The 14,430-nt window shown below is 42.3% G+C and overlaps 1 protein-coding gene and 1 long non-coding RNA gene across 4 annotated transcripts; one reads left to right on the top strand and one right to left on the bottom strand.

Moving 5' to 3' along the window:
- Positions 1 to 552: 552 nt before the first annotated feature.
- On the bottom strand, positions 553 to 9,295 carry LOC147200322 (uncharacterized). 3 transcript variants are annotated; one of them, XR_015101792.1, is made up of 4 exons: positions 9,248 to 9,295; positions 3,636 to 8,351; positions 2,052 to 2,154; positions 553 to 1,958 (listed from the first exon to the last, which is right to left on the bottom strand). It is a non-coding gene; the product is annotated as an uncharacterized LOC147200322 (long non-coding RNA). The 3 variants fall into 3 exon arrangements; XR_015101793.1 differs by lacking the exon at positions 9,248 to 9,295 and having other exon boundaries at positions 3,636 to 3,755; positions 3,848 to 8,677; XR_015101791.1 differs by lacking the exon at positions 9,248 to 9,295 and having other exon boundaries at positions 2,052 to 8,677.
- LOC147200321 (N-acetylneuraminate-9-phosphate synthase-like) lies at positions 8,764 to 11,838 on the top strand. The gene is made up of 6 exons (XM_086119590.1): positions 8,764 to 8,994; positions 9,321 to 9,536; positions 9,620 to 9,719; positions 10,066 to 10,220; positions 10,302 to 10,568; positions 11,455 to 11,838. Exons 1-6 carry the CDS (start codon positions 8,863 to 8,865, stop codon positions 11,644 to 11,646), a joined length of 1,062 nt encoding a protein of 353 aa, XP_085975716.1. The 5' UTR covers positions 8,764 to 8,862; the 3' UTR covers positions 11,647 to 11,838.
- Positions 11,839 to 14,430: the final 2,592 nt, after the last annotated feature.

Here is a 14,430-nt window from a genome sequence, read left to right as displayed (position 1 = left end):
TAGTCAATCGCAGTGTAGCAATCAGACCAGGTGTAAATGTCGAGGAGATAAATGTTTTCATATTGTTCCATTCTTACCTGTTAAACAGGATCTTTATCAAACTGCCATTGTTCCATGTCAGCATTCCAAATCACCAACTTACTACGTTACGTCAAGGTTATTTTAGTCTGTGCGTGAGAGTTCTTCTGGGTAGGAGAGGTTTGGTCTTATTGTTTGTGCAGGTGAGAGAGTTCTCTTGGGTGAATGCGAGTCATTTGCATGAGAGCCTTTTCCAGTGAGAGGTAAATGTTCCTTTTGGCCAATAAGGCACCTCAAAATGGAAACCTAACTGTCGTCTAATGACCCATAACTGTGTTTCTGTAATAAACGTAGACAATTAAAAAAAATGTCATTAGATATTCAAAACGGTCCACTATTCTTACCAATAGAACAGAATCTCACTCACTTATTTTTTTTCTGAGAGCAGGGTTGTCGAACTCCTTTTTGTCGCGGGCCACTTTGGAGTTACGTCATCCCTCGGCGGGCCGTGATGACAGTGAAACCACAAAAATGTTGAATCGTCTCATCGCATTTTTATTTCCACACAACAAATTCATGGATTGATGGAATGAATGAATGAAATTCATGGATTACTAGTTTTAAAAACAGTCAACTGTAGTAGTTTATTTGATTATTGTTCAAGTGAGTGTGAAGAGGGTAACAAAATTATTGCAAAATCTCAAGGCTATTTATTACACGTGACAATTTGACATTTTGGTACAGATTTTAGCAAGGATCATGCACGTTGACACACATGATTGGTTTTTGTCGGCCACATACAATGATATGGCGGGCCGCATCTGGCACCTCGGGCCTTGAGTTGGGTAACACCTGCATCTGAGAGGAACGTCGAAATGTTAGGTACATGTTTATTTTTTTTCTGTTCAGGAGCAGAGTGTTTTTATTCACAGGTTCAGTCCATCTGGAGGACGGGAAACTCTCCACAACATTTCACCTGAGCCTTACCGGAGCGAGGCAAGTCCCGTTTCAGGGAGCTTTGTGTGATGAGCCCAGTTTCTTATCAAGCTCCTTTGACCCGTTTCCACATTTTGGTCCTTGGTGTTGAACCAGGTCCTTGGACTGAGGCTGCACTGTTCTGATCCACACGCTCTGTCCAGGTACTACAACTGATAGATCCAATGAAAGAGTGTCACTGTTTCTCTTTTAATATCTCTATCTTTTCCGCCAAAGGCTCGGAGGATTGGCCGGGCAGGTTGAAGTGCTTGATTTTGATGCACTTATTCTCCTCCCCATTAGTGTTTGTGATGAACTCAGTGAGCCAATGGTGTCGCTCTGTAAGATAAGAGAGCTTTCTGAAAGTCTGGACTTGATTTGAGCAACTGTTTAAATGTGGTGCGGGCAGCTCTTTGCGCTTCTCTGGCGCTCTGGGGGTGAGTGAGGGCTCCTGGATTTATTATGGCAGGACCTATAGTCATGTACAAAACTGGCAATCTCTGTCGACGAAAACTGCGGCCCGTTGTCAGTCATCAACATTTCGAGTATCGCAAACCTTGCAAAGATCACTTTCAAATGCTCCGCAGTTTGAGATCGTGTCACCGCCAGGAGGTTTTTTTTGTTAACGGGAGTTACAATGGCCATTCTTTCACTCGGCGATATCAGCTGCGATGATTTGCCATGCCAGTCAGGGCGCGGTCACCAAAGGCTCTGCACATCGTATTTCACATCTTTCCACCATTTCCTTAATCTGTCTTGTTATTGATTGCACCACGATGATTCTTGTGCTCTTGCTTCTCATTTGCTCACACCCTGATGCCTTTCAGGTGGTCTCTCCATTTTTTTTCCCCACCGCCACACATCCAGGAAAAACAATCCTCCTACCTTTCAGAAGAAGGCCCTTTGCCATATGGATGTCATTCCTCTCTGGCCAGAATGGCTAAAGGTGTTCAGCCACTCATATCCTGTGAAGGGGGTCAGCCTTTTTTCCATTTGGGTTTTCAGCTGATTACATAAGTTGCCTGAATTCGGAACTTCTCTGATCCGTGCTAGCTTACCTTTGGCGGCAGGTAGAAGTTGGAGAATCTGGTTGGTGTAGGGCTGTAGGCACTGCATTTGTCCTGCAAGATACTGTTGGATATTTTCTAGGTCTTTGAGGGGCTGTTGAGAGAGTATCAGCAGGAACAGTTTTTTTTTTTGCCTGGGGCATGTATGATCATGTAGTTGAACCGCAACAGTTTTAGCCTGGCTGTCATTTTTCAGTGGATCACACAAGGGCTTTGTAGGGCTGGTAGGCTAGGTAAAAATTTGTCGACATAATTCACCATGCTGCCAGGTTCAGGCATTTTCATTTATAACTCTCTTTTTTCGTCAATGGACGCTACGGCTTCGTGTTTACTTTCAAACTTAGCTTGTAGCCGACGTGTGTGCACATTTTGAGCATGACGTCTCTGATTCACTGGTATCTAGGACTGCTTCAAACAACAGAGCGTATGCAGACATAGTGGTTACGATCGCATCACTCTCCGTGTCTTAATGTGTTTTGTTATATTATTTTGATCGTCTTGTTATTTTATGTATAAAACGTTAATTATTTTTGAAATTTTGACTCAAGTGGGCACACGCAAATTGGTAGGCGTACACGATGCCCTCTGACCACCCATGGCAGCGGGAGTGCGTTTGTCCACAGCCTGCGTGAGGAGGCTACAGCTATGACTCAACAAAGTTATGAGATAAAAGTGAACACTGTATTTTTGTTGAGGGCGGTTCCCTGACTGACAGCAAGTTGATAGAACTTTTTCGTTGTGTAGAAACTGTCAGTCAGCTTTCGAATTCCATCCAATTGTGTCCTTTACGGTCAAGTTGTTCATTTAAGGGACTAAATAAAGACCAAAAGGTCCTGGCAAAGTTGATCAGCAGTTTTTAGGGCTGCGGGCCATGGGGGACCCACACTTTGTTCGACACTGTGTCCTGTAGAACCTTGGTCCTGCTTAACTTCTTTTAATTAAAACAAACCAAAATCAACAAGCTATTGTTTTGAAAGGTAGTTATTCGGTGCTGCTTCAGTGCACAGTAAACACTTTTGTGTTGAGCAACCCTGACATTGAAATCAATATGCAGGAAAGTCGGAGCATTTGTCAGAGCAGTTGAGTCGAATTACCTTTGGCTCATGAGTTTATATATATATACACAGTAGATATAAAATTCTTCCTCTGTACGTTTGTAGTAATTTTAGGGAGCCATTTTGCCATGCCTGTACTTTGTTAATAAATGTCTTTAATTTTGTTTTCAAATGTAAAATAATGTAAAGCCCATTGGTTTATGTATGAAATACATTATTTTTTTTATATAAAATTTCAAAAATGATTCACGTTTTATACATAAAATAACCAAACAATATCAAAATAAAGCTGCTTTGCCTTGAGTAAATTGTCATTGTTTCAGTGTTCTCCCACATAAAAGTAAAATATTAACAGAAATGTGAGAGGTGGAGTCACTTTTGTGAGATACTGTATATCCAAGAGCTGGTTTCCTTTCAAACAAAGGCAAGTAAATTTATGTTGATGCACCCGATTCCACTCTCTGTTAATCATTCTCTCATGATCTGATAACAAGCATCATGCTTTCAGCTACGTCAATACCTTTGTCTTCTTTGTCAGAGCTGCAGCTGCTCCCACATCTGAAGCGAGAATACAGTAAATCCCCAGGTACGTCAAAGTGTCCTTGAACAACATATGAAACCCCAAGTTGCGCAGTTGATGCTGTATCATCAGTAGGTAAATGAAGAAACAATGTGAAGGGGTTTGAGTACCATAGGTATTAATTAAAGTGCTTTTTTTTTTCAAATATTAACCATGCATGTCAGTGGTGCTGTTGGTGGTATAGCCATTCGTCCATTATCCGAGCTGCTTATGACAATCAAGTTGTACTTGACTTGACTTGACTTGTACTTATTCTCACGAGGGTCGTGGGCATGCTGCAGCCTATTCCAGCTGTCTTCGGGCAGTAGGCGGGGTCCACCCTGAACTGGTTGCCAGCCAATCGAAGGGCACAGAAACAACCATTCACACTCACAATCACACCGAGGGACAATTTAGAGTGTTCCATTAACCTGCCATACATGTTTTGGGAATTTGGTAGAAAATTTGGTAGAAAAGTAGAGTATATGGAGAAAACCCACACAGGCATGGAGGAAACATGCAAACTTCACACAGGAAGTCTGGCACCCGGATTCGAACCATAGACTTCTGAAGTGTGAGGCAGACTTGCTCACCAGTCGATCACAGTGCTGCCCTTATGGTTGTATACCCCCCCCCCACCCCCACCCCCAAAAAAAATCCCATTTACCAAAAATAACATCACACTGAAAAAAAATCCAAATTCACAACAACAACAAAAATATAACTGACATGCTCACCAAAAAAAAAAAAATCCCTCTCACTCAATCCACAAAAACTCAAAAAGCAACAATCCTAATGACCCAAGTGAACACAAACGTGATGGTAAATGGATGGATTTACAGTTCACTTGATTTAGTTGAGTGTTGTTTCTTAAATGTGAAAATTTCCGTATTTTTTTCTCTTTTCCCTGTTGTGGACTATGGGCCATAGTAGCAAGTAGACCTGCACAACTAAAGAATGCCTACAGATTCTTTTAGCGATAAATGCTTTGATGTTGTCCCATTCTTACCTGTTAAACACATTGACAACAGGATTTTTATCAACCCGTCATTGTTCAACTCCAGATGGAAAAATAATTGCGACATTTTTCAAATTGCCAACTCACTACATTAAGAATTTTTTGGGTGTGCGTGCATAACAGTGTTTTTAAGTAAGAGAAGGTTTTTTGTTTTTTATGGGGTGCGGGTAACAGGGGTGTTTTTGGTGGGTGAGAGTGTCTTTCTGGGTGAATGATTGATTTTGATTTGATTTATTAAACATATAAACACATGATAAGAAAAAAAGTAAACATTTGAAGAAAGAAATATCACCTATGGTTGTCATAGTTTAACATGTATTACACGTTCAAAGGAAGTAAGAAGTACAAAAACTTACCCATTTCCACACCTTGCTATCTACATATCTCATCACAAATGATTACACTAGTATTTTTTTTAATTTAAAATAATGTATCCCAAAATAAAAACAAAACATGCTAATTTTAACACCGATAACAACTCCTCAAATATATGTTTGAGTTATTTGTGTAAGAGGTTTTTTTAAGTTTGAATAGAACCTACTGGGCAGGTCAGAAATGTATTGTCTTGTATGTATTGTGTCCCCTCTCTTATGGTCTCTGCGTGTTTGTCCCGGTTGAGTGAATTTGGAGCAGATGTTGATCATTCAACCTCACCTGATTGCTGCTACGTGATTGGTCAAGGAACTATTTGAACAGTCTCATGTCTACGCTTCTCTCCACTGCCAGCAAGTGCTAGCAAGTTTGATTGCCCTTTGTGTTTTAAGACCTTTCCTCCTCTTTTTGCTTTATAGGAGGTAGATTAAATTTTTATCGTAATTTATTTACTTCTTGTTTGGTGAAGGAAGGGTTTATTTTGAGTGGTTTTTTCTATGTTGGTATTTTATCCCTCTGAAAAGAATAAACTGCTCCGTAAAAAGGTTATTGGTCTTGCTGACCTTTCTGGTAGTGGGAAGCCTGAGGGAGCACTGACACATGTTGTATCCAAGATTTGCCGAGACTTGGACATAACAGGGTAAAATACACAGGCCAACCTTGACCACTTCCCTGACAAACGCGCCCCTCCCTGCCCCACCGGCAAACCACCCACCCTCCTGTCACAGCACACCAGGCCCTTTGACACCTGGCTTGGCTCATAGTATGCATGTCGATGGCTGGACAAAGGCTCTGCTCCGAGCACTCCTACTTCTGGAACATGAAATACGTACACTATTCCCCCACCTTGTCGTCTTCCATCCCAATTTGTCCAAAACAGTGGCCTTCGCCCGACCTTCGCAAGCCAGTGGGATTAGGGGACCAGGCAATCTGCTGCCGTGCCTCCCCTGCAGTTTTTGCTGATGATCTGATCATTTGAATCAGGTGTGTTGCAACAGGGAGACTTGGAAAACATGCAGGACAGCGGCCCTCCACGACCTGAGTTTGACACCCCTGTTTGAATGGATTCACTAAAACACAGTTTCATTTGACTGTTTGATCAAAAGAGCAGTTAAACAGTCTACCTGTCTGCTGCCTCTGCCTCGCCCCTTGTTAGCCAGAAGCTAGCTTCTCTGCAGGGCACACCTGTTTGGGACCCCTCTGGCTCTTTTCTGTGCTCTGTGGCTGAACGGCCTGTTCTGGGGACTCTCACGAAGAACACCTACTTGGACCAGTCGCAACCAGTTCTCCCGGACACTTATCTGTCCACACGGATTATTGTCAACGCGAATGACGCCACCTCCCCAACACTCAGACCAGCTGGAGATAGCTAGAAGCCAATTACAAAGCCCCTGTCAAACTGGTTCCCATCTCCAGGAAAGTTCCGTTCCTCCTCAACAACATCGGTACTGTGGTTTAACCTTGCTTCCGATCGCTTATCATGTGGAATATTAATTTGTTCTTTTGCCATGTGCTGTGCCTGGCTCTCACGACCGCAACTCTTTTACTTGGCAGTGGAAATATTAGGTATCCAGACTTTCACAAGGACCCCTCCACTTCATTTGCATCTCATCACTCATAACTCAAATTATCCTCAAAATGAGGATAGTTCGAGCGTGGTTTTTTTCTCTCTCCCTTCCTTGTGGTTTCTTTCTGACTTCCGGGTTGAGTGAACACTGTCGCGTTTTGCTGCCGCTGCTCAACCCATATTGTGTTTTATTGTTTTGTTATTGTAAAGTGTCCTTGGGTCTCTTGAAAGGCGCTTATAAATCAAATGTATTATTATTATCACTGCATTCTCAAATGACCAGGGTACATCCACCAAGGCTGTGGATGGACCTTTTGGTATAGACATACCTTTTGTGTCGCGAGATAAAGATCATTGTGTTGAATCCCGCAAACATCCTTTAACCACCAAGACACATAAAAATTATGACTTCAGGCTCCTGACAGCATCAAAAGTCCTGATACATGTCGGCACTATTCTTTACAATCAAATAACCGACGATGTTGTGATAGCACACTTCAGGAACAAACTGGCTTCATTTGACCAGTCTGATTTTGAAAGTTTATCTGAGGGTTCGATGTTTTGCTGTCATTTTTCTGTCCAAACAACTTCAGTTTTTCTACATATCAACTTCAAGTGACTGGTTCCAATGTGTCGATGTAATTGACAGGTGTCCTAAGAGAAACCTCTTTCGCAAATCTCGACATATGTAGACTGACGTTAGCAATGGATAAGGCTTCTCTTCGTGTTTTCCATTTGCGTGCAGGTCTACTAATAAGGCACAGGAAACAAAGCATTGTGGGTTAAATGTTGTTGATGATATTGAAATGATGTCGGCAAGAAGAGTCTTTTGGAAATCTTAACTGTTGAATATCAGATTCTTCAGTAACAAGACTTTGCTGGTCACTGACTTTAGGGGTCTACAGGTATTGAAGCAGAGCAGTTTTGCAGGGTGGTCGCAGGGCTTGTGTCGCCAGAGCAGGTTCAGAGGGCGGCTGCGGGGCATGCACCATCGGAGCAGGGTTGGCGCTGCCAAGGAGCCGGGGCGGGGGCCTACTTTTGCCTAGGCGCTGAGACAGTTGCCTAGTGCTGTCGAAGTAGCAGGACAGGGATCTGCAGGTCCCGAGTAGCCAGTATGTGAGAACGCATCAGCCTCATCAGCCTGCCGCCGTAGAGGTTGGGGAGCACAAGAGACATGAAGGACCAGGAGACAGGTGAACTCGCAGAAACATGACAAATGGGAGGAGGTGAAGAAGTAGACAGCGAACGAGGTGATGAAAAAGGCAGGGAGTAAAGTGGCTTGGGTGCAGGTTCAGAATAACGCAACGTTTAAAAGGCGGATTTACGGACAGAACCAGAACCTTTTCCTGGGCGCCTATGTTGGCCAGCCCGCAGAGGTCCCAGATAAATGGCCAATCTGGCACTCAAGTGTCTGAAGGGAAGGGCTTGAAGTAACAAATGGGGAAGTAACCAGGAAAAACAAAATCTGTTTCAGAATCGGAATCAGAAAAATCACAATCGGAAAAATCTGAGTTGAAAAATGAAAAATTGGGCTGGAAAATAAAAGGGGAGTGTTAAAACCTAGGACGAGTGGATAGCACAACTTAGAGAGAGAGGTGTGGAGGAAAATACACAGTTTACATGAAGGGTGTGGGAGTGGTCGGCAGGTTGAGGTGGGGGAGGACCGGGTCTTGTAATGGCCTGGGCGACCCATCGAGAAGGGAGCACCATGAGGGGTTGCCTGTGAAAAGGTAAGCCAGCAGCATGAGATGATCACTATTTAATTGGAGGCAGAGGGATGGTTAGCAGCAGGCGGTGATGTCTGCGGCTCGAAGGATTGTGCCTGAGTCTGCTGAGTCCATGACGGTCTAATCATAAGCAACTAAATAAAATGTTATCTTCTCATCAAAATATACAATAGCTCCCTTGACATGAAGAATGCAGGAGGTCTAGATTTATTCCCTCTCTTTGCACATTGTAAAAAAACCAAAAATAAAACCGATTACTACTACAGGGACAATATGAAATAATAGAATTATAATGATAGATTGTTTTTTTTTCCTGTCAGCAGCCTTGAACGTGTCCGAAAGTAACCACCCCCGTTTTTGAAAACTTGACTACGCCCATTGTTGGTTTAAATACGCAATTACAACGCATCTGCGTCCTTTTCCTTACTGGAACGTCTCCCATACATTACACGTTATAGCCTCAAGCTTATAATTCTCTTCGAAGTTGTCTAGGCTGTCAGCAAAATGCCTTCAACCTTTGAGCTGTGTCCCGGTAGGATGATTGGAGGGGATCGTCCATGTTTTGTTATCGCTGAAATTGGACAAAATCATCAGGGAGACATTGAGATAGCCAAGAAAATGATCAAAATGGCAAAGGTAATAAGTGACACATTTACCGTGTTTTATTTTTTTATTTCACCATGCACTGTTCACTATTTATTCGAACAAGTTGTGTGTATGTGAGTGTATTTATGTATGTGTGTACAGTATATTCTGTCATTTAGTATTCGTGAATACTCCGCATTATAAAATGTAAACGAGGGAGAGACAGCGGGAGAGAAAGTGAGAGAGAGATTTTAAAAGTACTGTCGTATTAAGATAAAATAATTGTTGAAGCAGATTAACTCACGTTTCTGGACGTCAATGTAGTACAAGTGTGTGTGCATGTCCCTCATCCATTCCATATGTACTTACTTTGACAGGACTGTGGTGCTGACTGTGCCAAGTTCCAGAAAAGTGAGCTGCAGTACAAGTTTAACAAACGTGCATTGGAGCGTCCTTACAAGACCAAAAACTCCTGGGGAGAAACCTATGGTGAGCACAAACGCCACCTGGAGTTCAGCCATGACCAGTACAGGGAGCTGCAGAAGTACGCAAAGGAAGTGGGGATCTTCTTAACTGCCTCAGGGATGGATGAGGTACTGTGTGTGCCTTTGCAGGTTTTATATTTTGAACACACGAAAAAATAAAAAGGTTTCACTTTAACTATTGCACTTTTTAGATGGCGATAGAGTTTCTCCACGAGATTAATGTCCCTTTCTTCAAAGTGGCCTCCGCAGACGCCAACAACTTTCCTTATTTGGAAAAGGCTGCCAAGAAAGGTGATTGGTTGATTGATTTGAGTTTTAAAATTTTAGGCAACCACAGATTACATACATAAACTCCATACATACAATAGATAGATAGAAGCGATACTGACTCTGAACTGCTCGTGATGCACATGGCACTGTTGTGTGCTGTTATATTGCTTTTATGTATAGTGTTGATTGTTTCTATTAATGTGGCATGATAGTGGTCGTAGTAAGAGGTGGATTAAGTCCAGTAACACCCACTTAAGGCCCGGGTACTAAAATCATGGCCTAATAATGAAATTACAATGTTGAACAATCCATTCATGTTAGACATTAAGCTTCTCTTTTGTGTGTACGGTACGTGCGTGCATGTCAGGACGTCCCATGGTGATTTCCAGTGGGATGCAGTCCATAGAGACAATGCGTCAGGTGTACAAGACAGTGAAGGAGCACAACCAAAACTTTGTCATCCTGCAGTGTACCAGTACCTACCCCCTTGAGCCTCAGGATGTCAACCTCAGAGTGATCACAGTAAATCGAACAAAAAAATTACGATAACCTGATGAAATGTTCGAAGTAATTCATATCTTAAAACCCTCTTGTCATCAACAGGAATACCAGAAGGAATTCCTCGATATTCCAATTGGGTATTCTGGCCACGAGTCTGGAATCAGTATTTCAGTGGCGGCTGTTGCTCTTGGGGCAAAGGTCATAGAGCGCCACGTCACACTGGACAAGACTTGGAGGGGAAGCGACCATGCAGCTTCTCTGGAGCCCGCTGAACTGGCCGAGTTGATTCGTTCCATCCGACTGGTGGAGCTTGCACTGGGATGCGGCCTGAAGAAGAGGTTGCCCTGCGAGGAGTCATTTCATAGAAAGGTGAGATGGTGTTACCCCAAGTACAATTGTTCATGCAACCGAAGTTCTCAAAGCACTTACACAAACAATTGAATGACTTTAGGTAATTGGATTACATACAGTAAATAATAAGATTTTTTTTTTAACTTTATTTGTCTCACAATGGAGAAACCTCCAATTCACTGCAGCAAAATTATAAAAGGAAGAAGTAGAAGAACAAAAAGTATATAAATAAATTATAAAATAAAAATATAAGCATATAAAAATGGGTGAGTGGGGGTGAGGCCAGGTTTTCAGGTCTGTCTATTCGATAGCCTGACAACAGTCAGCAGGAACGAGCGGCGGTGCCTCTCCTTCTTGCAGCGCGGGTGTATCAGTCTCTGGCTGAAGAGGCTCCCCTGTGCTATCAGGGTGGCCTGGAGGGGGTGGGAGGGTCTGCCCATCATAGCTTTTAGCTTGGCTAGCATCCTTGATAAAACCATGAAGGTCACAAAATAAAAAGACAGCCGAAATTAGTCGTCTTTTACTTGATTACTAAGTTGTGAAGAAAATAATCATTGCTTTGCCTCAAAAACTATCAGTAATCCATTACAGCAGACGTATGCACATTTTGAGCATGTTGTCATGTCTCTGATCCACTGGTGAAAGGAGGATTCTCTCCTCTTTCATCTAGAACCGCTTCAAACAACAAAGCGTATGACGGAAAAGTGGTTGAGATTGGACGACTGCCCGTGTTTTTAATGTTGTGTGTTTATTATTTTATTTTATGTTAACTATTGTGTAAAGCACTTTGTTACAGCTGCAGCTGTTGTGAAAGCGCTATATAAATCAGGATGTATTATATTATATTATATTATATTATATTATATTATATTATATTATATTATGACCTGCTCCTTTTCCCCAGCTGGGGAAGTCTGTGGTGGCCAAGGTGACAATCCCCAAAGGAACTGTCCTCAGCTTGGACATGTTGGCAGTGAAGGTGGCCGAGCCCATTGGTGTCGATGCTGAAGACATCTTTCGTCTGGTTGGCAAGACTGTGAATGAGGATGTAAGTGAAGATGAGACCATCACACAACAGGTGGTGAACGGCCTTTAGCCATTTTCTGATCATTTTGGTTAATTTGAGGGAATTCACGGTTGTTACTACATATTCATTGCCCAGGAGTTAGCACCGAATGTCACAAATTGTGAATGAAATGTACAACTTTGCATCAACAAGACATTGTATACAAAGTCATTTGTTGCTTTGCTCATCTGTATGTATTAAATTACTATTTAAAAAAACGCAGCCTGCTATAGACTCCTTTTCCTCCTGCTTGGATTATAAACTCTACATATGTGCCCAGGACAAGTCTGGCATGCAGCACAGTTGAATTGTGTGAAGGAGTGGGCTTCACACACTGTTGGTATTTTCACAGATGCACACAGTTTGGTTTACACCGTTGTAAGCATGAATATCGCAGACTAGCTTGTTCCTCTTATACTCTTTAAAGTTGACACATGAGAGGTGCACAGTCCTTGATATGGCAAAAGCAGAAACTGCTTTGCTGGAGTCCAAGCAAGAGGTCTCAAGAGAGCAAAGTACGTTGAATAAGAAACTGCAAGCAGACCTCCACGGTCTGATGATACAAAGTCGGCCAGGGCAATCACAGATCCCCGCTGTGAAGTGGGCACTTGGGACACTGCATCCCACCTCCCATAGTATATGTCTGTGGTTTCCCTCATGGGATGAATAGAACATCTGTCTGTCTGATTGTCAGTGTGCTCTTCTTTCTCTTGACATGTTGTCAAGTTTAGAATATAAACGAAGGAAGAGAGGAGACATCTCTGTATTGTTTTTATTTGCGAGGAGAATAGGAAAAGGCTGCGCACAAGTCTCTCAGCGACCCTAAACAGCCCCTCCCTAAGCCCTCTCTTTTTATCTGCTCTTGAGGTCCCTAGGTTACATGAAGGTGAGGTCACTAAAGGGAATTGGGGGTTTTCTGCGAACTGGCCACATCTTAACTTTAACAGCAAAATAAATGATGAATGCCACAACAAAATGCATATCCCCGATAAACACTTTTAGCACATTAATTCAGCATCTCTTTAAAAATGCAGAAGGGTCGCTTCCGGTGGTTTCCTCATATCTGGATTGCCAACTAGATATCTTATGGCCAAGTAGATTTGAGCATGTTTCAGTTTTTACACAGCAAACATTACATGTTGATAATACTGTTATAGCAAAATCTTAGCAAAATGAATGCAGAATTAAACATAAATCATCTGTTCCCAAATTTATTCCGTCACATGTATTACATACTATGTGATTATGCAGGCATAAACGTTATGTATTTATGTCAACAGACAATTAGGTGCTTCAGCTTGCATATTTAGAAGTGAGTGGACTGATACTTTAATTACTTGAATATGTAAATTGATAGACAATAATAAATAATGTAATCCATATTAATATTATTTTTACACAAATGGACAGATGTTTGCTCATTATGTATGTGAATACTGTAGAATGGCAGTTGCATGGCATGACAAACTTACACATTGCTTGTCAGATGAGTGAAATATTTGAATTCAAGAAATGTCACCTCACAAAGACTCAAGGGAATAAAAACATCACTGTACTTCAAACGCGCTGGTACTGTTATGTCAAGGTGGTGTCATAAAGATAGATAGGGAGAGAGAATGACATCTGTTCAAATGACGCTCTTTGAATAAACAAGCCTAACCTTATATGTTTTCCACTTGTTCAAACAATGGCCGTGAACACCTGTTAGATAAGAACATAACCTAAATGTTCTTGTCTAAACCAACATTCCCTACACCCTACTTTACCAGGCTGTCAGTTTTTTTTAATATAGATGAGGAAGAACATGAGAAGGGTGATTGATAGCAGCAGCCGGCCTCCCTGTTTGGCGCGTGTATTTTACATCCAAAAAGAGCCTGTACTACTGTACTACTTTCAGCTTTCCGCAGTTACTATCGGCATATACCTGTATATATTATATATTATACAATATATTGATTTGACACAATGGGGATCTACTTTCTTCTGAAATATGAGTTACTTTGGTGGCTATTTTTCTGACATGGGAGTAAGATGCCCGGCTCACTAAAACCCCACCTTTCCCCGTGTAAATAGTCATAAAGTCGGCAGGCAGGCCACTCAGCGCATCGTTCCCTGATACGCTTATCTTATCAAGTCGCCGGTGTAGTAGTAGTTGGGGGAAAAGTGGCCTTCTTTCCTCCTCGTGTTCGTTGAATTTCCGATGGGAAGGATGTTGGTTATCCAAATACAGGCTGGAGACGATGAAGAGTACCTTCGAAGGGTTTATTTGCAGAATATTGTTCATATTAATCATGTTTATATCGTCAGAAGGGCGGTACGGAAACCCATGGTGTGGCATCAGGGCTTTCGTTTCTCCCAAACCGATTCTTAGCTTGTATCAACTGGCACATTCCTATGGCTATCTGATGAGGTAGTGTGCTTCAAGGATACATCTGGCTACAAAACAGAGTTTCACTTCGAACATGAGAACGTTAATACTTGCAAGACTAAATATGGGCAGAATACATACTTCATGGTACATTCGCCTGACTTGTGTGCGGGCAGTGTGGGATCGATACCCACTCAGTGGCGGTGTGGATGTGGGTGTGAATGGTTGTTTGTCTCTATATGTGCCCTGCGACTGACTGCCGACCAGTTCAGGGTGTAGTCAGAAATGCATGGATGGATAGATGAATGGGTTTGTCGGGTGTTCCGTGGAGTTCCACGCAAGGAGGTCGGCACCTGAGCTGGGGGGGCTTCATTGCACACGCATGTGCGGGTGAGTGACTGAGCGCATGAAAGTGGATTTAGAAAAAAATTCAGATGAGCAGAACT

This window comes from Hippocampus guttulatus, chromosome 9 (genome assembly GCF_054856545.1).
Source record: "Hippocampus guttulatus isolate MCC_2025c chromosome 9, RoL_Hgut_1.0, whole genome shotgun sequence".
NCBI lineage: Eukaryota > Metazoa > Chordata > Actinopteri > Syngnathiformes > Syngnathidae > Hippocampus > Hippocampus guttulatus.
This window is presented reverse-complemented; position numbering and strand designations above follow the sequence as displayed.